This window comes from Bos javanicus, chromosome 24 (genome assembly GCF_032452875.1).
Source record: "Bos javanicus breed banteng chromosome 24, ARS-OSU_banteng_1.0, whole genome shotgun sequence".
Taxonomy (NCBI): Eukaryota; Metazoa; Chordata; class Mammalia; order Artiodactyla; family Bovidae; genus Bos; species Bos javanicus.
Window position 1 is genome coordinate 50,271,616 of NC_083891.1, and position 26,238 is coordinate 50,297,853.

At 47.2% G+C, this 26,238-nt stretch overlaps 1 protein-coding gene across 2 annotated transcripts; it reads right to left on the minus strand.

Moving 5' to 3' along the window:
- Positions 1–24,396, minus strand: MRO (maestro). 2 transcript variants are annotated; one of them, XM_061400221.1, is made up of 8 exons: positions 24,266–24,396; positions 19,090–19,207; positions 10,660–10,762; positions 9,268–9,414; positions 8,012–8,194; positions 3,668–3,823; positions 1,739–1,846; positions 1–1,162 (listed from the first exon to the last, which is right to left on the minus strand). In XM_061400221.1, exons 3-8 carry the CDS (start codon positions 10,756–10,758, stop codon positions 1,109–1,111), a joined length of 747 nt encoding a protein of 248 aa, XP_061256205.1. In that variant the 5' UTR covers positions 10,759–10,762; positions 19,090–19,207; positions 24,266–24,396; the 3' UTR covers positions 1–1,108. The 2 variants fall into 2 exon arrangements, with proteins under 2 accessions (XP_061256205.1, XP_061256204.1); XM_061400220.1 differs by lacking the exon at positions 1–1,162 and having other exon boundaries at positions 1,542–1,846.
- Positions 24,397–26,238: the final 1,842 nt, after the last annotated feature.

The following is a 26,238-nucleotide window of genomic DNA, read 5'->3' on the forward strand; positions in this document are numbered from 1 at the left end:
GCAGTTTTTTTTAATTAGTTTTATTTTTTTACATTTCTAACCATCCATCAGTTATTCCATAACAAGGCAGTGTGCTGACTGAATGTAGGCTCCTGTAGTCAGGGTTTGAATTCCGCTTCGATTAATTTCTGGGTAATCTTGGGCAAGTTAATTTCCCTGGGCCTTAGTTTTCTTGGGCTTCCCTGGTGGCTCAGATGGTAAAGAATCCGCCTGGAATGCGGGAGACCTGGGTTCAGTCCCCAGGTTGGGAAGATCTCCTAGAGAAGGGAACGGCTACCCACTCCAGTATTCTGGCCTGGAGAATTCCACGGACAGAGGAGCCTGGCGGGCTATAGTCCATGGGGTCACAAAGAGAGCAACTTTCACTTTAGTTTTCTTACCTATAAAATGAGGGTACTAATAGTACCTTTCTCACAGCTTGTTGTGAATATTAAATAATATTTGCAAAGTGCGTAGTACCCAGTGAACTGTAAACATGCTCAATACACATTATTCATTATTAGTATTCCACATATTACCATTACCTCGAGGTTTTTCAACACATGCTTCATCGATTTTTTTTCTCTTTATTAACTCTTGTTTGGAATGATCTTGGAGACACTGGCTGTTGACAATGATGAGCATCTAGAAACTGCCCTCCACACTAACTTCTTAGTACCTTGGCCAACTCTAAATAGGTCTCGCCAGAAAAAGGTATTAATAGCAAATGGCAAAGGATCAATAGCAGATTAAAAAAAAAAAAAAAAAAAACTTCAGGTAATATTCTCCTAAACCTTAAAAATTAAAAAGAAAGGTTGGTGACAGAGATATCCTTAAGAAGAAAAATGCTGAGAAAAAAGCACTGAATCCACATATACTTTAAATGTTTTAAAGAAAGGATGCACCTTACCATCAAACTTGTGTGGAAGAAAATGAGATACGCTATTTAGAATTTACTTTCGATGTAACTATGCAATTCCACGGTCTTAAGTTTGCCATCAATTGCTCTCCCAACATCCCATTTTCTATTGCAATCACCAGAGGCAACGGAGCATCCGAAGGGTTAAAAGAGGGGGACTACCAGCCCCCAGCCATGCGCTCCGGGACCCACCTCCCTGCTGCTCTGTGTTTACAGGATTTTATTTGCATAGAAGAACTGCAGGAGCTCGGGATGGTAGTGGCTCTGAAAGAAATTGGCAAAGGGACACGTGAGGGACGGATCCAGTAAAGCTCCTCGACTCTAGAACCAGTAGATGGTCATCAAAGGCTGAGCTTGAGGATAAACAACTTCCAGGTTCTCAGAGGAGGAGGCATCATCACTGGCATTCACCCAGAGATCTAAGACAGGTGGTGCCAGTGGTAAAGAACCCGCCTGCTACTGCAGGAGACATAACGCAGGTTCCATCCCTGGGCCAGGACGATCCCCTGGAGGAGGGCAGGGCAACCCACTCCAGTATTCTTGCCTGGAGGATCCCCTTGGAGCCTGGTGGGCTACAGTCCATGGGGTCACAAGGGGTCGGACACAACTTAAGCGACCTAATACACACACACACGCAGAGATCTAAACAGGAACTGCCAATGTATTCTGTGCACAGTCCTCTGGGCGTTTTGCCATTTACATTGCGTTGTGGGTCAATTACAGTTGAAACATACAGTTGTTTTATGGGGGCAACTCCCTGGTGTGCCGACCACCTTCCGCCTTACACCGGCATCGACTGCGCAGGGACTGGAAGAACGTCTCCTGCCCTCGCTCACTCACCAGCTGCCGGCAGAGCTTAGGGTTCCTTTGATCCTCCTCATTCTGGAAGCTGTAGTCCTTGCTTTGTCTCAGATACGGAGAACAGGCTCGAAAAGTTGTTTTGCAGGCCTGAGAGAAATAATATTACCACCTAATGGTCACAAACGTGAGAGAGTTTTATAATTCCAAGCGAGGAGGAGGAATGCGCCGATCTGTGGTCTAGGGACCACTGAGAGGGTGAACTTCACTTCCAGAAAGTTTGAAAATTTGAATCTTAAAGGATTTCTGCTTATGTTTTTTATTTTACTTTTTCAAACTTTAAGCTTTTTATTGTGTATTGGGGTATAACTGATGAACAATGTTGTGATAATTTCAGGTGAATGGAGAAGGGACTCAGCCATGCGTATACATGTATGCATTCTCCCCCAAATTCCTCCCACCCAGGATGGCACATAAAAACTTTGAGAGGATTTATGCTTATGCAATGACCATGTCTATAACTTGGGCCTGCAGGGGAGGGCAGAGCCTGGGTTTACCACAACACTTCCTGTCTCATCAAAAGTAGTGCTGGATTGCTATATTTAAATGGGTAACCTACAAGGACCTACTGTAGAGCACAGGGAACTCTGCTCCATGTTATGTGGCAGCCTGGATGGGAGGGGAGTTTGGAGGAGAAGGGATACGTGTATACGTACGGCTGAGTCCCTTAGCTGTTCTCCTGAAACTATCACAACATTGTTAATCGGCGATACTCTAACACAAAATAAAAAGGTAAAAAAAAATCTATTTTAAAAAGTCATACTAGATTCCTAAATTCAATCTCAATCTCTCTCCCTCTCCCTCCCTCATGCACCGTCTTAAAGAAGATCAGTGATTTAGTGGAACCCTTTGCTGGGCTTCCCTGATAGCTCAGTTGGTAGAGAATCCACCTGCAATACGGGCGACCTGGGCTCGATCCCTGGGTTGGAAAGATCCCCTGGAGAAGGAATAGGCTACCCACTCCAGTATTCTGGCCTGGAGAATTCCATGGACTGTGTAGTCTATGGGGTCTGACAAAGAGTCAGACACGACTGAGCGACTTTCACTTGCTCCTGATGGTTTTGAAACTCTCACCTGCTCTAAAGCAGCCCTGAGGTCCACCCAATCCCATGAGGACACATTTTCTCCAAGAATGAAACAAAAGTTTCGTGGCTCAGACAGTAAAGAATCAGCCTGTAATGCAGGAGACTCGGGTTCAATCCCTGGGTCGGGAAGATCCCCTAGAGAAGGGAAAGGCAAGCCACTCCAATATTCTTGCCTGGAAAATCTCTTGGACAGAGGAACCTGGAGGGCTACAGTCCATGGGGTCACAAAGAGTCACACACAACTGAACGATTAACACACTTCTCATTGGAGGAAGAAATGGCAACCCACTCCGGTGTTCTTGCCTGAAGAATCCCAGGGACGGGGAATCTGGTGGGCTGCCGTCTATGAGGTCACACAGAGTTGGACACGACTGAAGTGACTTAGCAGCAGCAGCAGCAGCACTTTTCATAAGAAGCTAAGAAGCCAAATCTGAACCAGGTGGAAAATCTGAACCAAGTGTGCTGACAAAAGCTAGCTGGGCGTGAACGAATCTCCTCTGAGAGGAGCTGCTGCCCTAGAGAGTCAGCCAGCACCTCCCTGCCCCGTCTCCATTAACCTGACTGTATCTGGCATTGACAGGGGCTGGAACCAGGCAGGCAGGGCAGGAGCAGATGGAAAAGAACACCCCTGCTCAGAGAGGAATCAGGTAGCCATCAGAGAGGCACTTTCTCCAGGACTCACACGGATGCTCCTCTGAGCTTCCATGATGGAACTGGCCGCAGTGGAGGGCTTGACATCCCGACTCAGCAGGGCTGCCTCCCCGCTCCCTCCGCAAACGGTGCTGTGGTTCCAGGTGTTTGGTTGCCAGGAGAGGCTCAGACTTACCTTGGCCACCTGGGGATTCCTGTCCTGTAAGTGGGTCAGGAGGGAGTCCTGAGTCTGCTTCACCTGACGGGTGAAGAAGCTCCTCCACTTCCGTCCAGCAAGGTCAGCCAGTTGCCCAAACAAGACAAAGGCCGAGTATCTCAGGCTGTCATTCTCCTGTGGGTCCCCCGTGAACAGAACAACAAACCCCAGTCAGTACCACAAAGAGCTGCATCACGGGACAGTGCGGCCCTGTTCCCTGCACGTTCCAGGTGAGCCCTGACGTCCCGTCTCAGCACTCGGCCAGCTGGGCTGGGGGATGGAGAGAAGACCCCCGAGTCTGCACTGAGGCCCTCCTCCAGCAGACACGGGCATCACTGTGGCTACTCCCAGCTCCCCAGATTTTTTCTTCATTATTCAACGTTGTGGAGATTGACGATGTTTACAGGGTTTGAAATTCAAAATAACCAAGTATTATGGGCTTCCCTGGTGGCTCAGATGGTAAAGAATCTGCCTGCAATGCAGGAGACCCAGGTTTGATCAATTCAAAATAAACCAAAAAGGTTTATAAAAAAAAAAAAAAAGAGTAAGTCTCCTTCCTACACTTCTCCACCTGCCACCAAAGTTCCCTCTCCACAAAGTCATATATTTTGTATGCAGCCCTTCGGAAAATTAAGAAGGAAAAAATAAAATATATATTATTATATAGCCCTTCCCACGTTTTTACACAAATGGACATGGACCATTCCACTGTTAGGCACCTTGGTTTTTCATCAGTCTCTCTGGGAGCTCTTTTCCATGTCAATCCAAACAGAGGTTTTTGGCAGGGCGGGGGATGGGGGGTGGTGCTGTGTCATAGTTCATTTGACCCACTCCCTGTTAATATTCCCAGCATTTTTGCCAGGCCATCTCTATGTTGGTCTGAATTCTCCCACATGCAGCAGAAATCATTGATGAGGAACAGAGAACCAGAGTGGTAACCCAGTCTCCTGACTCATGGTGAAGGAATTTTTATATCAGTGTTTCCTGATCCTCACCAGCTCTAGGTGAACCAGAGGGAACCGGACTAGGACGGGCCTCCTCACACAGACGTTCAGCAAGACTGGACACCACTGATCTCTTGTGAAACAATTTTTAGCACGTGTAACACATACAGAAATTGCTTTAGTGTTGCACTTTCTCCACTGTTCTACCGGTGTGTGTGTGTTTAATTCGATTCAGCTGGTGCTCACGGAGTCCTGACTCCATCTGAAGCACTACCCTAATGCTGTGAGATGTACAGAGGTGTGTAAGGGGCTGTCTGTCCCCCCGGGAGTCTGACAGTCATCTGAAGGGGACATAGCACAGGCAGGCAGGGAAGAATGCTCTGACAGAGTTACAAACTGTCAGAAAGAGCTCCCCACAAGTATCCCCAGGTTTCACTTTGACAAGGGCTCTCTGATCAAAAATCAGTCTACCTAGCTTTAAAAAATGATTGCATGAGAAAATGGGTTATCTCTTTACTCATTAAAGCCAGACCTGGGGCAAGTTCCTTGACCCTCCCGGCCTCAGTTTCCTTAGTCACAAGATGGAGCTGATAAAAAGAGCTCATAGTCCATTAACCAAGAAACATGGGGCCAGAAACTTCTTGGAATTCCATTTTTCACCTCTCAGATTTGGTGTCCTTAAGCGTTTGTTTTATGCATTACATAACACTCCCACGGAAGGGTCTGCAGAGTACCCCCTAAGCAAATGCGCTTGGAAAGGGGACTGAGGAGTTTCCCCTGAGGCCCTCGAAGTCCTCGTCCTCCCCGGCTCCTCCTCCTCGAAGTCCTCGTCCTCCCCCAGCTACCCCTCCTCGAAGTCCGCGTCCTCCCCAGCTATTCCTCCTCGAAGTCCTCATCCTCCCCGGCTACTCCTCCTCGAAGTCCTCGTCCTCCCTGGTTCCTCCTCCTCCTCCTCAAAGTCTGCGTCCTCCCCAGCTCCTCCTCCTCAAAGTCCGCGTCTTCCCTGGCTACCCCTCCTCGAAGTCCTCGTCCTCCCCGGCCACCCCTCCTCGAAGTCCTCGTCCTCCCTGGCTAGCCCTCCTCGAAGTCCTCGTCATTTCCAGCTACTCCTCCTCGAAGTCGAAGTCCTCCCGGGCTACTCCTCATCGAAGTCGAAGTCCTCGTCTTCCCCAGCTACTCCTCCTGTGCCCCCCGCACACACGACCTTAATGCCTAACTGCTCCTCTCCTCTGGAGGAAATCCAGTTTGCCGGGACCGTGGTTGCTGATGTGCACAAAGAATCCTCTCTCTTTCAAGGCCCATCTTTGACCACCATGTACACACACATAGGGTTCCATCACCTGCCCGCCCCCCACCCCGCCCCACCCAGGAGGATTCACTGTAATGGAGCCGTGAGTATATACACACTGATGACGTTAACTCCCACATGTGTTAAATGACATTCCAGAGACTTGATAGATTAGGATTGATGCCCTGATCCCCGGTCCTATTTAAAAAATCCCTCCCTTTTTTCCTAAGAGTCCTTTCAGGACTCTCATGCCTGGAATTCTAGAACAAAGGCTTATGCTGCGCCCCCACCCCCACCCCTCAAGGTCGCATGGCAAACAAGCCCTGGCGATTAAGATGGCACCTCCAGAGAGACTTAGAGACACCTCCCTGGAGATACCTGCTTAATACTCCAGGGAGGTGGAGTGGAGACCTCCCTCCCCACCCCAGAAAGCCCTGGTTCACATCGAGCACAGGCCTCCCTGTGAAGGAGGGGAGGCAAATGTCCCAGCAGCTACTCATAAGCTTCAAGCTCCATACTTTGCGGGTTTCTCTTCCTCCGGTGGGGTGCAGGCACCCGGCTCTCACGGAGTTACTCCTGAGGAATCAGGTGTGAGGAACTCATGCAGGATGCTCTGTGAGTAAATGCAAGGTCTGCTCCCTGCTCTACAGGTCTTGCGTGTATGTGTGTATGTGTGTGTGTGTGTGAACTATGGTAAGCTAACTGATCAGCTGTGTGTGTGTGTGTGTGTGTGTGAACTACAGTAAGCTAACTGATCAGCTGTGTGTGTGTGTGTGTGAACTACGGTAAGCTAACTGATCAGCTGTGTGTGTGTGTGTGTGAACTACAGTAAGCTAACTGATCAGCTGTGTGTGTGTGTGTGTGTGTGTGAACTACGGTAAGCTAACTGATCAGCTGTGTGTGTGTGTGTGTGAACTACAATAAGCTAACTGATCAGCTGTGTGTGTGTGTGTGTGTGTGTGAACTACAGTAAGCTAACCGATCAGCTGTGTGTGTGTGTGAACTACAGTAAGCTAACTGATCAGCTGTGTGTGTGTGTGTGTGTGTGTGTGTGTAACTATGGTAAGCTAACTGATCAGCTCCCGAGCCCTCACATTCTGTGTCCATGTACTTTTTGTTCAGCCTGCCTTGTCACCCAGCAGTTAAGAGGGCAGGCCCTGATTGTAAAGCAAGTATCCAATTAAAAATCAATTATAAAAATTAAAATAATAAAATAGATAAGCAACAAGGATATATTGTACCAAGAATTACAACCATTATCTTGTAACAACTTTTAATGGAGTATGAACTGTAAAAATACTGAATCACTGTGTACCTGAAACTAGTATTGTAAATCAACTATACCTCAATAAAAACAGAATTCAATTAAAAAAAATTTTTTTTTAAACAGGAAAAAAAAAAGTGCAGGCCCTGCGCAGAGGGCCTAGTTTCATACCCACTGACTCACACCACGATCCCTGGGAAAGCTACCTAACCTTTCAAGGCCTTGGTTTCCTCCTCTATAAAGTGAAGATAACAGCGCCTGCCTCACCGGGTTATCATGAAGGTGAGATGATCCATGTAAACTGCCTGGAGACAGGCCTGCACACAGTAAGACCTCACTAAACATGGACTATGCTGATCATCACATTTGTAAGAAACCATTGAACACACGTGAGCGTCATCATCGTTAAGTGTGTATATACGCATCGGTTCTACTATGATGAACACTCCTTGAGGGGTGGTGATGGAATCCTTAATATCTTTATATGTCTTCCATAACCCCCAGCACAGTACCAGTCTCTCAACAAGAAAGTTGAAAGTGAAAGCCACTCAGTCATGTCCGACTCTTTGCAATCCCACAGACTATACAGTCCATGGAATTCTCCAGGCCAGAATACTGGACTGAGTAGCCTTTCCCTTCTCCAGGGGATCTTCCCAACCCAGGGATCGAACCCAGGTCTCCTACATGGCAGGCGGATTCTTTACCAGCTGAGTCACAATTTCTTAATAACTAGCGAATAACAGAGGCCTTGTTTCCTGAGCAACGCATCACCCAGGGCTCACATTTGACTTTAAGAACCTGGAATTTTCCCGCATCGTCTCACTTACGTCATCGAGCAGAGTTCGGGTCTGGAGGGTGATGTCTATGAAGAAGGAGCCCAGGGCTTTCCCCTGCATCTTGCCCAGGATGATGGTCAGGGTTTTCATGCTTTCATGGATGACTTCAGAACTCACCGGGTCATACAGACCATGCACCAGCAGATCTAGGATAATCTTCTTATACTTTCTCACCTGTTAGCAAGGTTTGGAAAGTGTTAGCAGCACAGCAATCGCTCTGCAGGGGTTGGAAAGCAACTCCACTTCTAATCATCCAATAACCTGGGGCTTTGGACTAAGAGGTCATGGCTTTCTTCAGCACAGGATGCAATATCTCTCGGCAAAACAACAAACACTTTCACTAATCTGACCCAAGAACCCAGCTCGGTCTTGGAAGCACGGAAAGAGCAGTCTGGAGCCTGGCCTGTGGGTGGGTGAGGCTGGGGAGGGCATGTTAAGGAGGGTGGTGGGCTGGGTGACCTAGGGACCTGTGGCCTATTGGGGATTTTGACAGGGGATGAGACGAAATGGTCACGGAAGTGGACAGATGCTGAAGGAAGAAGTGGGGAAAACATCTTTTCCTAAACAAACAAATTCTTAGAAAAATTAAATTCTTCTACTAAACATAAATTCTTAGGAAAATTAAATTCACCAGAGGGTGATGTCCAGCTGTGTGTTAACCTTGCCTGCGGTTCCGTATCCCAAGGCTGATGATACTGAGCAATGATGACCCTGAGCTGACCCCAACGGAGTCACATGAGCATCTGTGCAGTCTCCTGCCCTCGAGGGTGGAAGGAGCCAGTGACTTTGAGAGCTTCTGATCTCTCAAAGGTCACGGTGGTGATAGACGTCGTTCCCATGGTTCCCTTAGATCCCATGGCAGACAGGAGCGGGAGACACTCTCCTGCTGACGATGAAGAACTAAAGCTGCCGTGCTGTGTGAGGGCGGCCTCTGGGAGCCCATGGCCAGTCGGCAAGAAAGGAGGGACGTTAGTTCTACAACCGGAAAGAACTGAATTCTTCCAACAGCTCCCAAAGCTTGGAAGATGACCCTGAGCTTCAGAAAGGAATGCAGTCTGGCCCACACCTTGATGGCAGCCTTGCGGGCCCCTGGGCAGAGGACCCAGCTGAACTGTACCTGGACTCCTGGCCCAAGGAAACGGCGAGATACGAACGCCAGGCCATGGAGATCCTTTACACAGCGTGGACCCCCAGCCCTGGGGACTCCAGGCCACGAGGGCTGGCCGAGTGCCCCCTGCCCTTCCTACCTTGTCCGGGGTCTCACAGGCCATGGTTCCCAGGCCTCTCATCACCATATGACGCTTTTTAACACTGGGGTCCCGGGCTGTCTCTGCCAAGATGAAAAACACATTCTTCAGAGGTTCCTGCTTCTGGAGCCTCAGATTCCAAGAGACCTAGGTGGTGGGTCAAAAATACATTGATTTGGGAGTGTTCAGAGTGACACCCTACCCATCACCAACCCTAATCCCTCCCTGTAAGAAAAACCTGTTTTGCTGCTCCATTTTACTCCTTTCTCCGCCTAAAGACACCTGGCTTTTACTGGGAATATATTGTTTAATCTACATATTGGAGAAAAGAATGGAGGAAGAGAAAAAGGGGTGGAGAAAAGTGATGCAGAGCTTATGTTGAGGTAGGTTTGGGGAGATTACAGAGAGGGGTGCCTGGGCAGCTGTGGATGTGACAGAGCTGAGACAACGGGGCTTTAGGAGCATTCATGAGATCTGAGAAGCCCAATCTCTTTAAACAGGACAGGGGAAGCTGTGTTCCCCAAGTCCCAAAGAAGGGTTTCCTTGACCTTCTTCCTCCCACAGCTCTTCTTGTTTTTCTGCTCCACCTTGTAGCTAAACCTTGAAAAACGTGTCTATACTCACTTTCTCCAGCTGCTCCATTCTCTCTTGAACCTTCTCCCATCAGGCTGATGGCACCCATACCCCCTCCCCTACTGTCTGTCCCCAGTATGACTAAATCCCAGGGTCAATTCTCAGTGTTCATTTCACTCAACCTCTCAAGAGCCTTTGACACAATTAGCAAAGCACATCGACAAGCATTTTGGGGCACTTGCAAGATGTCCTACCCCAGAATGTGAGCATCTGAGCAATGATTAGGAAAAGAAATGCATAAATAATGCATATTGGGAAGCACTGTGTGGCTGATGCATAAATCTGGACTTCAGGGTCTAAACTCTAACTGTAGGGCAAGAGATGGGATATTAGGGCTTTGAGCCCTGACACCAAGAAGGGCGTGTTGTCCTGGGCATCACAGGACATGGCAATGTGTTGGAGTCAGAACCAAGACAATGCAAGATTCAGGCAAGATCCAAATTATCCTTAGTAGAGGGTGTGGGGTGGGGCTGGACACGAGACCCTCAGCCCTATTTGGAGTTTGTGTGATACCAAGGCTCATCAGTATTTCTGAATATTCATTGCAGTTCATTCTATATTATTAAGTTCGCAGCAAGCTAAATTCTTCCCAACTCATCTTCTTGTTATCCTATAAACATTTCACTCGTGTTAAGAGCTGCCATCAAACTTTTTTCAGAAGAGGCACCTCAGTAGAAGGAAGGGAAGGAACCCACAAGCACACGTATCACAAAGTGGCTACTGAGACAGCCCATTTGTTCATAGTAATTTGTCTCAGACCTTGGAAAAGAAAGACATCACTGATGTGCTTCTCTTCTTGGGCTGGGTGGCGGGGCTGGAAAGGGGCTGGCCCAGCATTCTTCTCGGTGTTTGGTCCATGGAACTGAAAAAAGAACAAATCATCATATGAGCCACAGACACTCAAAGCCCTGTGCCAGGTAGGGCTATAAAGAAGCAGCATCCCTGAGGTTTGTCCTGGGGAACCTGTCACCAAGGAGATGGACCAATCACATCAGAAGATAAAGAGCAACACCAGCATCACAAATCATCAGCGAAATATAGATCAAAACCACGGTGAGATACCACCTCTGGGAGTGTACCCTCGGTCAAAGCCCACAGTGGGTTAGGGCTTATTCCTTGAAGAACCAGGTGGTAAGCCAAGCTATTTGTTCTTTGTTTATATACAGCTTGCAATTTTACCACGTGTGTATCTTATTTAAAATATATCGGGTTGGCCAAAAACCCGAACGTTTTGGCCAACCCAATACATTATAAATAAATACAGCTTGCAAAGTGATTCTGATCTGCAGCCTGGTTTGAGACCCACTGGAGTAAACCAGCGCTTCTCAGACGTGAGTTATCAGAGGAACTTTGTAAAATGCAGATTCGGACTCAGTGGGTCTGGGGTGGGGTTTCCTGCCTTTCTTATAAGCTCCCAGGTAACATCAAGGCTGCCAATCCTGAGTACCACGCTTTGAGAGCAAGGATGCGAAGTTGGAAGCTACAGGAGATAAGACTATGCACTGGAAGTGCTGGTAGAGATGCCCCACTGCGCGCGAGAGAGCTTCAAAGGAGAAGCTGAAACACACTGAACACATCGAGGTTCCAGTGGGATTCCATGCAGTAAGTTACACGGGAGAGGTAATAATAACAATTAAAACAGGGAAGTGGTAGAAGATACGGCAACAGGAAGTAGTTAAAGGCCAGCCATGAAGGACTGACTAGAGAGTTCAGTTTTAATTGTAATATTAAATTAAATTTGATTAGCTTAATTATGTAATTAAATTTAATTTAGTTTTAATTTGTATATGAGTGAACCATTGATTTTTTTTTTAGATGAAATCCATGTAACATACAATTAACTATTTTAATAACATTGTACAACCACCACTTTTATCTGGTCCTAACCTAAAATGCTTTCATCAAAGAAAATCCCATACCCATTAAGAAATTACCATTCTGCCCTCCCCCACCAGTCCCTGGCAACCATTAATCGGATTACTGTCTCTACGAATTTACCTACTCTGGATATTTAATATAAATGGAATCAAACAATATTAGGGCCTTTTGGGTCTGCCTTCTTTCTCGTGGCATGATGTTTCTGAGGTTTATCCATGTTGTTGCACATACTCGTACTTTATTCCTGTTCATATCTAGGTAATATTTCATGGTATGGATAGCCACACTTGCTTAGCCATTCATCTTTTGATGGACAGTGGGTTGTCTTCACCCTCCAGGTGCTTCGAATAGCGCCTCTGTGAACAATGGTGAACAAGTGTTTGAATATTTGCTTTAATTCTTTGGGTGTATACCTAGGAGTGGGATTGCTGAGTCATATAGTGATTCTAAATGGGCTTCCCTCATAGCTCAGTCAGTAAAGAATCTACCAGCAATGTGGGAGACCCAGGTTTGATTCCTGGGTCGGGGAGATCCCCCAGAGGAGGAAATGGGAACCCACTCCAGTATTCTTGCCTGGAGAATCCCATGGACAGCAGAGTCTGGCGGGCTACAGTCCACAGGGGTCACAAGAGTTGGACACGACTTAGCAACTAAACCATCACCATCGTGATTCTATGTTTAACTTTTTGAGGAACTGCCAAACTGTTTTCTGCAGTGGCTATAATATGCAAGAGTTCCAATCTTCCCACATCACCAAAAGCTTAGTTTCCAGTTTTTAAAAATTATTATTACATTCATCCTAGTGGGTGTGAAGTGGTTTGCCCTTCTGGGTTTGATTAGCACTTTTTAAATGACTACTGGTATCTTTTAGTATGTTTATTTGTGGTTTGTACACCTTTGTCAGAGCCATGTCTATTAAAATCCTTTGCCTGTTTTTTAATTGAGTTGGTCTATCTTTTTGTTTATTAGTTGTAGAGTTCTTTACATATTCTGGATGTGTGTGTGTATGTGTGTGTGTGTGTGTGCTTAGTGGCTCAGTCGTGTCTGACTCTTTGTAACCCCATGGACTGTAGCCCACCAGGTGCCTCTGTCCATGGGGATTCTCCTGGCAAGCATACTGGTGTGGGTTGCTTGTCCTCCTCCAGGGGACCTTCGCAACCCAGGGATCAAACCCAGGTCTCCCACACTGCAGGCGGACTCTTTACCATCTGAGCCACCAGAGGAGCCCCATACTCTGGATACTAGACCCTTATCAAGGGCTTCCCAGATGGCGCTAGTGGTAAAGAATCTGCCTGCCAAAGCAGGAGACCTAAGAAACCTGGGTTCAATCCCTGGGTTGGGAAGATCCTCTAGTGGAGGGCATGGCAACCCCCTCCAGTATTCTTGCCTGGAGAATCCCATGGACAGAGAAGCCTGGTGGGCTACAGTCCATGGGGTCACAAAGAGTCAGACACGACTGAGCCATGAAGCACACACACACACACACACATCCAGAATATGTAAAGAACTCTACAACTAATTCCCTGTCCATGGGGGTCACACACGACTGAAGCGACTTAGCCCAGCACAGACCCTTATTGGACATTTGATTCACAAATACTTTTTCCCACTCGGTACATTGTCTTTTTATTTTCTTGACAATGTTTTTTATGCACAGTCGTTTTTAGTTTTAACAAAGTCTATCCATTTTTGTTGTTGTCATTGTTGTTGAGGCTTTCAGTGTTATATCTAAGAATTCACTATCAAATCCGGTCACAAATATTTACCCCTATGTTTTCTAAGATTTTTATGGTTTTAACTCTTAGGCTGTTCATCCATTTTGAGTCAGTTTTTGTGTATAGTGTGCAGTAGGGGTTCAGCTTCGCCAAAACCATTAACCTTTGTTTTGGTTTTTTAAAAAAAATTTAGTAGAAGAAATGACAGGTATGTAGCTACAGTGGTTCTCAACCCTACTCATGTTGGAATCATCTAAGGAACTTTGAAATGTTTAACACCCTGTCTACACCCCAGACCAAGTCTACCATCATCTCTGGAGGTGGGCCTGGGAATCAGTATTTTAAAAAAACTCACCAAGTAATTCCAATATGCAGTTACTGAATAGACTAGTGACCAATCATCTTGTTTTGCCCCGGTGATACTGTGATTAATAAGAAGAAACATATATTTGGTCTTGGCCCCATTCCTGGCACAGAGGTCCTAAAACCCTTGGAATTCCCTAAGTGATTAGAACCATAAAAGCATCTTCTCTTACACTAATGAGGTGGCCCTAAGTCATCTGAAGGTGGGGACTGGTTGTCAGGGGAACCAATCCAGTGATCAGAGGGCTGGAACTTTCAATTTCACATCTTCTTCTCCTGGGAGGAGAGAAGGGCTTGAGATTGAGTTCAGTAACCAGGGGTGAATGATTTAATCAACCGTGCCTAGATAAAGAGGCCTCCACAAAACCCCAAAAGGATGGAGAGCTTCCAGATCAGTGACCACATGGAGCTTTAGGGTGGGTTGTGTACTTGGAGAGGCAGGGAAGCTCCTTGTCCTTTCTCCACATCTTCCTGTGCATCTCTTCCATCTGGCTGTTTCTTAGTTATATTCTTTTATAATAAACCCTTGATTCAGGAAGTAAAATGTTCCTCTGAGTTTTATGAGCTGCTCTAGCAAATTAACCAAACCCACTGAGCCCTTAACCTGTGGGATCTGATGCTATCTCCAAGTAGATAGTGTCTGAGTTGAACGGAACTGAATTAAATGGAAGTGAATCGTGCGGCACCCAGACAGTGCCGGCCGAGGAACTGGAGAATAGATTGGTGGTGTGCAAAAAAAACACACTGGGGCATGGCCATGATGGGTTTCCTGGGACATGGGACTTTCAGAGCTAAGAGCCAAAAAGTCCTGGGCAAGCCAGGACAAGTTGGCTCTGCTAGTTTTGCTGGAGTTCTGAATTTATTTAATGCAGGTGACTGCTAGAACCCAGTCCTGTTAAACAGCCGTGCTTCGGAACATTTGACTCTTTGACCTGGAGGTACACAGGGATTTGGCTTCTCCATCATCCTTGCCCCCCTACCCCAACCCAAGCTGGTTTCAGTAATGCTCTCTTAGTCAGAAGACACTCAGGAGACCCATGAAAACACCTCTTCACCCTGTAACCCCTGTCTCTGTTGCTTCTTCATCCCTGGACAGCACACCTCCCCTCACCACTGCAATGAGGGATCCCCAAACCCCCCAGAACACTGCACTCCCACTAACTAGCAAGATTTTTTTTTTTACTGCAACGTGGCATGTGGGATCTTAGTTCCCCGAACAGGGATCAAACCCACACCCCTTGCATTGGAAGAGTGGAGTCTTAACCACTGGACCAGCAGGGGAGTCCCCTAGCAAGATGGTTTTTGTTGCTTGAATAAAGGCGTTCCCACACACTTCGCACTGAGCCAGTGGTTCTCACACCCAAGTGCACACCCGAATCACCTGGAGGATCTGTTAAAACACAGATTCCCAGAGCCCATCTCCAGGGTTTCTGATTCTCTACACCTGAAGCAAGACCCATCAGTCTGCATTTGTAACAAGCTCTCAAGTGATGCTGGGATGCTCCCAGTCCAGGCATCACCATACTTTGAGATCCAGGGCCTTTTAAAAAAAGAAACCACAGTATTACTATGTCATCCCCTTCCAGAATGAAGGGATTTAAAAATTTACACTGAGGCAAAAACAAACAAACAAACAAAAAAAACATGCTTGGTTGTTCCTTTCTGGGGAATTTCTGGACACAACCCTTTGTATCAAGGAACCTGCCACGCCTCAGGCTGAATGCTCCGGATCGGAGCTGACGGGCGCTGAGCTGCGGGTATGTAGAGCTTAGAAGAAGAAAGTTCCCTCAATGGTCACTCCCCAAGGAGGGCACAGGCCTCAGTAATAAACTGCTGGTGTCCCTGTTCTGCTGCATAAGAAAATCATGCCTGAAACTTCTCCCCATCATGCCTGAAGGAAGGAAAGCCAACCCGCTTCCCTGGTCTTCACTCTGGCCTCTCTTGCAGGATTAGCACAGCACAGCTGAGGGCTTTAACCACCCAGGCCACTTCCCCAGGCCTCAGGAGGGAAAGACCTCACCTCTTTTTAAAATTTTTATTTATTTATTTATTTCTGGCTACTCTGGGTCTTTGTTGTTGCAGGCAGGTTTTCTCCAGTTGCAGCGAGCAGAGCCTGCTCTCCAGTTGCAGCTCAAGGGCCCTAGGGTGCATGGACTTCAGTAGTTTCGATTCCCGGGCTTTAGAGCATGGTGCACAAGCTCAATAGTTGTGGCACACAGGCTGAGTTGCCCCATGGCACGTGGGATCCTCCCGGACCAGGGATCGAACCCGTTTCCCCTCCACTGGCAGGCGGACTCTTAGCCACTGGACCACCAGGGAAGTCCCAGCCTTATCATTTCTTAAGAGCCACATCTAATGGAATTTAAGGCCATGGAAGGCTCTCAAGCAGAGCAAAGTACTTGAGGTTGAGCACCCTGCTTGGGGGATTCAGTTGTGTTTAGAAAAACACAGGGCCGCACAGTAGCTCACCAACGCCCACCTCCCCAGCACAAGAGAAAAACTGTGATCTCGTTTAGTCTCGAGGTATCAGGGCTCATCTCCATCTTTGGGGCAGGGAAAGCAAAGCATTTCTCACCGTGTTGGCTGGGCCTCCTATGTCAGAATGCCCCAGAGTGCTTGTTAGAAGTGCCAGGCCCGCTCCATAATTACAGGATCCGAGTCCCAGGGAGCGGAGGACCTGATGGCGTTTACAAGATGCCTGGTGACGGTCCACACAGCTGGCATAGAAGAACCTCTGGAATATTCAGGAGGAAATTTACCAACTCCAGAAGTGGCAAACTCCACTCACCTAAGGCTGCACATTGAATTTCTCTTTCAAAATAAAATTAAAATCAGGCCAACTGTACAGGCTATGACTTGGACATACCTCTTCGATACTCTTCTTAAATTAAAGGTTTGCTTTAAGAAATACAACAAATCTAAAAGCTACGTTGAGGCTGCTGGGCCCTTCACCTGAGTTTTGTCTCCCGAGCTGTGGCCTCTCAAAGGCTTGCCTCCACCCACCTGCCTGGCTGCCTGCCTCCCTCCTCCTCTCCGAAAATTAAGTCCTTTCAACCCAAACCAATCAAACAAAAGGATCATCTCCACCTGCTGCAAGACAGGATCTCCAAGAGGAATGTTATAAACAAACTGTGAAGAAACAGAGTGTGTGGATTTGAAGGCTTAGGTGTTCATAACTCCACCCATAAGCCCACTGGCCCCCAAACAGCCATTCTTTGCCACGAGAATTGGGCTCTTCTGCTGGGTGACTTGAACGCCTGGTCTAGCATGACTGAGTCCGCTCAGTCCGGAGGACATCTGGACGCCTTGAGCCTAAGGCCAGGCTCTGCCTGGAGTTTTGTTCACCCCTGTGCACATTCTTCAACGAATTCTTCCCCCTCTGGAAAGTCCTTCCCTCTATGCTGATGACTTGCCCCCGATGGGGACAGTTTCACCATCACAGCGACCCTGAAGCTTGTCTTCATGGCCCCATTGTGTTCTTACCTGGTTTTCCTGAACAGACCTGGATTTGGGGTGACTTAGATGAGTTTTGCCCTTGAGGCTGACTCCCAAATGCCTTTGCAAATTTAATTCCTTCTGACTGAAAATGTTAGATTTATAATCAATAACCTTTTAACTCACTAAAACTGAAAGCTATATTATGAAGACCAAAATTCTTATCTGTTAAATGAGGGAAAGAAACTGTTAGGTTTGCAACAATCCTTCCAACACTGGAGTTATTAATGATAACAATAATATTAGTAGCTACCACCACTGGACACTCATGTATGCTAGGCACTATACTTAGCACTTTGTATACACTGCAGGCGAGGCTGTTTATGACCTCTATGAACCAACCTGCCAGGTTAACCACATTCTGCAGGCCCTCTGTGAATGGTACCTACCAGTGCTTGTGGCCCATCGTACTCTGTGCTAACTTCTGCTGCGTTAGTCCTCATATGCTTACCAAGAATCAGTTTATAACAGCTGTACTTGTTACTGTAACCGTGAATTTTAACTATTATAGAAACTGATGAAATATGAGAAAGGGAGTTGTTTCTGTGAAAGCAAAATTGAATATTTTGGGAGGTTTCAACAATGGGGAAGCAGCTTAAAAAAATGCTGTCCAATTAAGATTTGTGTGGGTGGACAGAAGTTTGAAAACAGTGTTAATAATCTGGAATGATTTACTGGAATTGGGATGTTCGTACAGAAAGCGATTTTACCTGAGTCTTCTCAGATGTCTTTAAGTTCTCACTACACTGAAAGAAACCCAACCTAGACCTCACAGATGCAGTGTTATGCGTGTGGCTCATGCAAAAAAAGCTCAACAAACACTCCCTGGAGGATTCTATGTTCAAAGAAAAGGCCATAGCCCCACATTAAAAACTGGGAAATTCTACCTTTTAAGGTAAATATTTGATGTGATGTTTTATATCAATAATTCACTCCTTCAACCATAAGCTCTCTAAAATCCATTCCCAATCTCTCAAATAAGTCTTTGTTTTATTTCATTTAACCTTTACAATAATCTTGACAGACAGGTTTACTTATGCCCACTTTAGAGGAGAAACTGAGGTTTAGAGTGGTATAAACAACCTATGTCGATGTGTGCAGGCTGAGTCACTTCAGTCCTGTCGGACTCTGCGACCCTATGGACTACAGCCCGCCAGGCTCCTCTGTTAGTGGATTCTCCAGGAAAGGATACTGGAGTGGGTTGCTATTTCCTCCTCCAGAGGATCTTCCCCACCCAGGGATCGAACCCGCGTCTCCTGCACCTTCTGCATGGCAGGTGGATTCTTGACCACTGAGCCACCAGGGAAGACCGTAAACAACTCAAAGTAGAATAGCTACTAGCAGAGAGGAGTTTAAGATGCCAAAACTACACTTCCCATAACTGTGTCCTAAGCCTGTATCCAGCTCCTAGACGATGTCCTGAGTGCGGGCCAGGTGAGGACACACCACAGGGACACTTGAGTTTGAAGCATCAGTATCTTTTCAGCCCCACCCCCATCTAAAGCTCTTAACACAATGATCTTAATATAATCATCTATAATCTATTGGTCATAGATTGGCATAGTTTGTGAAAAGAAAAGAAAAAGTCATCAAATCGCCTACTACAGTTTTACAAAGGGAATATCAACTCTCTGATACGGTGACCCAAGTGACATTCCAGAAAGGTCTGGGGATGCAAGCAGACCGTGGCCTCTTCCAGCCGCAGCCCAGGTGGCCCCAGCCCGCAGCCGGCCCTTACCTGCGGTCACGTGGCGATGCGGCAGGTGCGGCTGGAGCCGGGTCACCGCGCAGAGCTGCTGTTCCCGGGGTAGCCGCCAGATGGGATGACTCGGCTCAATTTTCCCAGCCCTGAATTCCTAACATAGGAGAAAGGAAACGAGAAGCAGGGTCTGTTCAGGATAACGGGTCAGCGCAGAGTGCTGGAAAGTGAGACTCATATGAGGAAAAACAAAACAAATCAAAGTTTAGATGGGATTGAAGTGGGGGAAGGGACCGACCTCTGATAACCATAACGTTGTCCTAGGTGGACACAAGCCCCCTTGTACCCTTTCCTTCCCCAGACCGGGATGAGGTGTTTTCCCACCTCTCTGTGCTGTGTTCGCCCCTTATTCGCCCCTCACTCTGAGTCCCACCCACAGTTTCTAAAGACAGGACTGCAATTCTGAGGCTCCTTCGCCTGCGCGGACAGGACCCTGCCCAGCCGCGATCCCGAGGGCGGTCACTAGATGGCGGCATCACTCAGTGGACCGGTTCCAGGGAGCCCCCGCTCACGGCGGCCGCTGCGGCGCTTCCCTCCCTAATCCAGTTGGAGCAGTTTTGAATCTCAGGACGGGACACTGTGTTCCCGGCCAAGCGGCTTCATTGTGACTGACTGCTGCACCACCAGCCAGAGGGTTGACCGTTGATGCCCCTTCCTGCCCAGCAAACAGGTCCTGAAAGGACTGATTTGAACTTTCAATAATGTAAATGATTTATTGGGAAAACCAAGCCAAACAAAAAAGCCTGTGTATAAAAAATACTCGCGCAATTAAAGAGCCTCCCTTCCATCATTCTTTCTTCCTGGACTCTCCACCCAAGTGCATAAATCTATTTGTTGATAATTATTTACTGTCTGGGTGTGTGTTGGGTAACTTGGGCAATGTGTGAGAAAAAGGAAAAAGTTCTATTTTTTTTTTTAAGTTCTAGGAGCTTATGGTTATGCTAATAGGTAATGTTTATTGAATATTTCTGAGTGCCAAACATTGGGGTAGAGAGTGTGTAGACTATCTTGTTTGATTCTTAGGTTAGTACTCTTAATTATGATCCTCATTTTCATGGGGAAATTGAGGCACAGAGATGACCTTGCTCAAGGTCACGTGGTTAATTAGTGGCAGAGTTATAATTCAACCACAGGTGGGCTCATGTCAGAGCTTAGCCTGTTAGCCACGATAACTGGGCAGTGGAAAAGTTTGGGAGATCTAACTGGGAGACAAGTGGACAAATATAAACTGAAGTAAATCAGAGTGGAAGTTTGGAAGACAAAGCAGAGGGAGAGAAAACAGATGCCTTGAAAAAATAAGAATGAGGCTAAAACAAAACCCTCTCTGGGCATACACCGGCACCCAGGTGACCTCTGAAAATGCAGTTTCAATGGGGAAAAGAAGCTAGACTACAGAGCTGGGGAACTATGTGGAGAGAGAGAATGAAGGCATCTTACTGCAAAAGGAAGGCAATAAAGAGACTAGAGGAGACAACAAGATCAAGAAAGGCACTCCGGTGTTGCTGTGTGATTTTAAAATAGAATACAGCTTGGAAGTGTTTCAAAACAGTTGCAAAGGAGACCTAAGAGGTGGGTAGTGCAAGCAGTGAATAGTGAGATAGGAGCAGCTGAAGGGAGGGAGCAAGGGGACAGGGGAGAGAGTTAGCTGTGCGGGGGAGGGAGAGAGGACCCCCCCGCCCAGATCCCCACTCCTCATTTTTTTATCTGAAACTGGGAGACAACCGCAGAGATGGAGATACATCAATGTGAAAATGAGAAGAATGAGCAAGTTCAATTCATCCAAATCGGCCTCTCTCTTCTCAGGAACACCAGAGTTGGATTATCTGCCTAGAGTGGGAATAAGATTGGGGAGGTCATAGCCTTGTACTGAACTAATCTATGCAGTGTTTAGGATGACCAAAAAGCAGATAAAATTAAACCAGGCCACAGAAGCAGCTGAAGAAATAAAATCTATGCTGCAAGTGTCAGGATTCTCTGCCAAGTCTCACGGGTGATTCAGGACTGAAATATACCTGCCCCCCCCCCACCCCCATGGACGGAAATACAACAGATAGACTATTAATAACCCCTCAGGTCTAAAGTTTCTTTGTATTCAGGTGTTGAGACATTTGGCAGAGAACTAACGTGCTCCTCATTTGCCAGATGGGAAAACAAAAGGGCAGACAAGTTTCCCTGTTTGGTTTCAAGTCACAGAGAAAATCTGGGCACAACCAGAATTGGTACTCAGGAGCCTTGCTGATCCAAATTCTGCTCTGTTCAACACTTCCCACAAAGAGCATGGACACAGCTAACGACCCCAGAGAGTCCCAGACACAGCACAAACCTGGGAAGCGTCCAGACCAGGACACAATGCCCAGGGAACAAAGGTTCACCTAACATGGCTTTGGGACACCGCACAGCTCTTCTGGGAATGAGAAGCCTCTTTGATAATTCGATTGCAACAGATTGATGTACTTATGACACAATATCCTTCACATACTGTAATTATTTTATTGTTTAACAACTCTATGTTCACTCGCTCAATTAATATTTCCTTATTGTCGGAAGTTCAGGGGCTGATGCCTCTGGAAAAATCAAAGAGGGTAATTACTGAGTCTGCTATTACTGATGAAAACGACGACAGGCAGAACTAAATTGGTCAGCAATTCACTGTCGACTTAGACTTGGCACATGAGGACAAATGCCTGGCAGTGATCAACACGGTTTCCTCTTTAGGGTCAGGATGTTCAGAAGACCCTCCTTCTGTACTTGTGTGTGGTCCCAGCAGGAAACTTGCCTAAAAGGGATGGCAAGTTTTGAGTTTCTTCCCTCTCGTCTTTTTTCCAGAAATACGTCCAGGTCAAGCCAAACTCTCCCTTCATTTTCACTTCTAAAAAGAAATCTAATCAGCTGCCTGCTGCTGCTGCTGCTGCTAAGTCACTCAGTCGTTCTGACTCTGTGCGACCCCATAGACAGCAGCCCACCAGGCTCCTCTGTCCCTGGGATTCTCCAGGCAAGAACACTGGAGTGGGTTGCCATTTCCCTCTCCAATGCATGAAAGTGAAAAGTGAAAGTGAAGTCGCTCAATCGTGCCCGACTCTTAGCGACCCCATGGACTGGAGCCTACCAGGCTCCTGCATCCATGGGATTCTCCAGGCAAGAGTACTGGAGTGGGGTGCCATTGCCTTCTCCGAATCAGCTGCCTGCTCAGCCACAAATTAGGAATGCCAGTTCCTCATTCATTCTTTCCTTGTTCTTCAGTTGCTTATGGAGCTCATAGTTTCAACAAGGCAGAGCGCTCCCAGGTGGCACTGTGCCCTCTGGAGAGCTCAGAGGGCAGAGGGAAGACATAGTCTTCTGTGTCTGTAGACACTGGTGAGGGCCCAGGACAGGAGGTGACAAAGAGCAGTTCCCTCAGGCTAGCCTTCGTGAAAGAATGCACCTCAGCACCTGGGCTTACCAGAAGCAGTTTAGCTGGGAGAGGCAGAGAAGAAAGGCTAAGGTGCTCAGGGTGCAGGGTCCCAGCTGGAGGACCCTGGATGAGTCAGGGAACCTTGTGCTCCCCAGATTCTTCCACAAGACTCCCCCCATCCCCACCCCACACCAGTGGAAGCCCAGAGCTGCCACCACAAGCAGGAATCCCTTGGGAAACTCTTCTCCACCATCACCCTCCACCATTTGCCTCCCATTGGCTTCCCTTGTGGCTCAGCTGGTAAAGAATCCGCCCACAATGTGGGAGACCTGGGTTTGATCCCTGGGTTGGGAAGATCCCCTGGAGAAGGGAAAGGCTACCCAATCCAGTATACTGGCCTGGAGAATTCCATGGACTGTGGAGCCCATGGGGTCACAAAGTGTTGGACACAACTGAGTGATTTTCACTCTTCACTTTCTGCTACATATCTGGTTTATTTTAATATAAAAGCAACAGTCTTTTTGTTTCAAATCTTTGAATACAATAGACAGCACAAGGAGAAACACAGGGTTTATCCCTCTTCAGATACCCTCAGGCACAGAGGGTAGAACACAGGGAGGCAGGAGCCTACCTACGAAGTCTCTCCAGTTCTACCAGCTATGAGCAAGAAGCTGCTCTCAGCCGTTTCCTTGTCCAGCCCACCATCTGGCTGCCCTGCGGTCTGTTTTCCTGACTATATCACTTGACAGTCATTGTCAGTACTGAAAGCAAGAATATGTTCCAACTTTTCTGTTAAGTAGCCTGAGATGATCTCAGAAAACAGTTTGCTACTCAACCCAGAAAACCCACTAAGTCATGCAAATCGAGAGGTTCAAATCTTCATGTTCACTGCCCGGACCATTGAAGTGTGTGTATCTGAAAAGCCGGCAAGTCTCTGAAAGATGTCACTTTGCAGAAGCAACGTGTGCCCCTCTGTCGTCCCAGTGGCTGAACGCCCAGGCCGAGAGGGCTGGCACAGGGTTGGTGAACCCTAAAGAGTGCTGCGCGTTTGCCGCAAATGCTTTAACGTGCTGAGAGTGATCCTGAACTAATCTGATGTCACTTCTCACTGGGCATTGAGCTCATCCAGGTGAGCAAAGCCCCAGGGTGTGCCTCTGGGTTTACAGAACTCATGGTTGGATTAACCCCCACGAACTCCTGCCACTGTCCAGTGAGCCTTACTGAAAAAGGGCAGATGGCTGCACAGAGGAAAACGATGCCCCAGAAGAAACTGAAGAAGCAAAATCTTGTGTTGCAGGAATAAATTCAGCATAAAGTAAGTGAAAATAAAAGTAAAAAAGAGAAGAAGTTCAAGCTTTTGTTTGTTTGTTTGTTTGTTTATGACCCCATGGACAGTCTCCTGTGTCTATGCATGGGATTTCCCAGGCAAGAATACTGGAGCGGGTTGCCATTTCCTTCTTCAGGGGATCCTCCAGACCCAGCTATTGAACCTGAGTCTTCTGCATTAGCAGGCTGATTCTTCTTCTTTTTTCTTTTTTAAGAAGTTCGAGTTGAAACATCTTTCCTATCTGAGACATTAATTACCCACACCATCACCAGTACCCCCACAGCATCACCAGAACCCCTTACTTGCAAAAATAATTGTAAAAATATGTAAACATTTCCGAGCCCAACTGGTTCAATCTATAGCAATCGATGAACTGTGTTGAGCAACAGTGTTGAATAGAATCGGTTGAATCCAGAAAATACTCCATGCTGTCTTACCTGAGCTGGGTGATGAGGCCTCCTCCTCGGAACTCATCCTGGTGAAAGACGAAGTGATTACTCCCAGGAACATCGCAGTCCTTTAAGCAAGCTCGGGGCTGGCCGTCAGTTGCGTTCTTGTCCTTGAAGATGAAACATAGGGCAGATTGGCATTTTATCACGAGTGGGAAATGCATAATAAGGCCTTTTTAGGCTATCTGTCCCTGACAGTTGCTAGAGATTCATTACAGGCCATACTATTTTGCAAACTTTGAAAAATTTTGTGTTCGTTTCCTGTTTCTGCCAATGCCCAGGGAGAGAGCCCCAGGAGCCTCACTGCGGCAGAGAATTGAAACAATAGATAGCCCGAGAGTCAGATCAAGCCCACCAACACGACCACAGGTCACATTCTCCCTGCTCTTCACATCCTCAGGCATTCTCATGCTCTTTGCCCTGTTGTCTCCCGCAGTCCTAGGAAGGGGATCATTCTCAGGCCTCTTCGACAGCAGGGAGGCTGAGAGGCTGGCAGAGTGAATAGGGGTCTTGCCCAAAGACGCCAAGCTGGTTGATGGGACCGGGCTTCCTCTCCTGCTTTGAGCAGCCACAGTCGTTGGAGGGTTCAGCCACTCACCTCTACGGGCCATTTGCACTCTCTGAGATCTTCCCTTCTCTCACCCTTGACCTTTCTCACCTTGGTTTCTGCTCCCCTCCCACACCTCCCTGGTCCCTGTCTTCAGTTTGCTGTGGGCATTGCTTCCCAGGCTCCTTCCTCCTCAACGACTTGGTGTTAGGATTGTGTTTACTTTCCCTTCTGTGTTGCATTTACAGTAGAATCTGATAGAATTCCCGATGACAAGTGTGTAGGCATTTGATGACAATGAGAAAGAGCTCAGTCACAGTTTGACCATCAGAACCATACATCCACATTCAGAAGTGCTCTATAATGTGGGCTGGATTAGAAACCCAGGCTGTGGGACTTTCCCGGCAGCCCAGGGGTTAAGACTCTGCCTGCCACTGCAAGTTCAATACTGGTGATACTGGTCGGGGGAATGAAGATGCCACATGTCACGGGATGGGGTCAAAAATTAAAAAAAAAAAAAGAAAGAAAAGCAGAAAGAAAGAGATCCAGACTATGACTGGGACAGTTGACTCTTCCTTGAGAGACTGGAGAAAATTACAGTAGTAGAGTAGAGCACTCTTTGTAATAGCCCACAACAGATGTGTTTCAACAACTCCATCTTTGATCCCACAACACCAACCTCCCACCATAGCTCCATCACAGTATTCCTGCACATTTCCTGATATTGTTCATTTAATCTCTCCAGAAAAGAACAAAAGAAGTCAATTTGATCAACACACATCTGTTTAGGAATCAAGTCTGTAGCTTTAGGTTCTAGAGCAGCTGCTTCTCTTTCCTGCTGGTCTCTATTCCTTCGAGAAACGATACATTAGATGGTCCCCTGGAAGGAAGGGAAAAGGAAGCAACAAGCAAATCACCCAGTTTCACCCACTAGGACTTCTTTTTTTGTAGCTCTTAAGTTTGGGAGGGAAAGTTGACAATATCGACTAAAAGTCCATGTGCCCCCCCCTTTTTTTTGGCTGTGCTGGGTCTTCATTGCTGCACTCAGGCCTTCTCTAGTTGTGGGGAGCAGGGGCTACTCCCTAGTTAGCGGCCCATTGCTGTGGCTGCTCTTGTTGCGGAGCACGGGCCCTAGGGCACGCGGGCTTCAGTAGTTGCGGCTCCCAGGCTCTAGAGTGCAGGCTCAACTGTTACGGCCCACAGTCTTAGTTGCTCCGAGGCATGGGAGATTTTTCCCAGACCAGGGATCAAACCCGTGTCCCCTGCACTGGCAGGCAGATTCTTTACCACTGAGCGACCAGGGAAGCCCTCATGTGCCCTTTGATTCAGCAATTCTGTTGATCGTTGCTCACCCAGGGCAGAGATGATTTTTTTGTAAATTAGAAAAAAAGAATTTCTTCCTCAAGGCATTTTA

Coding starts and splice junctions, on each gene's coding strand:
- MRO (XM_061400220.1), bottom strand. CDS start 10,758: ATGGACCAAACACCGAGAAGAATGCTGGGCCAGCCCCTTTCCAGCCCC. Junction 3,824..8,011: donor CCCGAACTCTGCTCGATGAC/GTAAGTGAGACG, acceptor GGGGACCCACAG/GAGAATGACAGCCTGAGATA. Junction 1,847..3,667: donor GGAATCCCCAGGTGGCCAAG/GTAAGTCTGAGC, acceptor TATTTCTCTCAG/GCCTGCAAAACAACTTTTCG.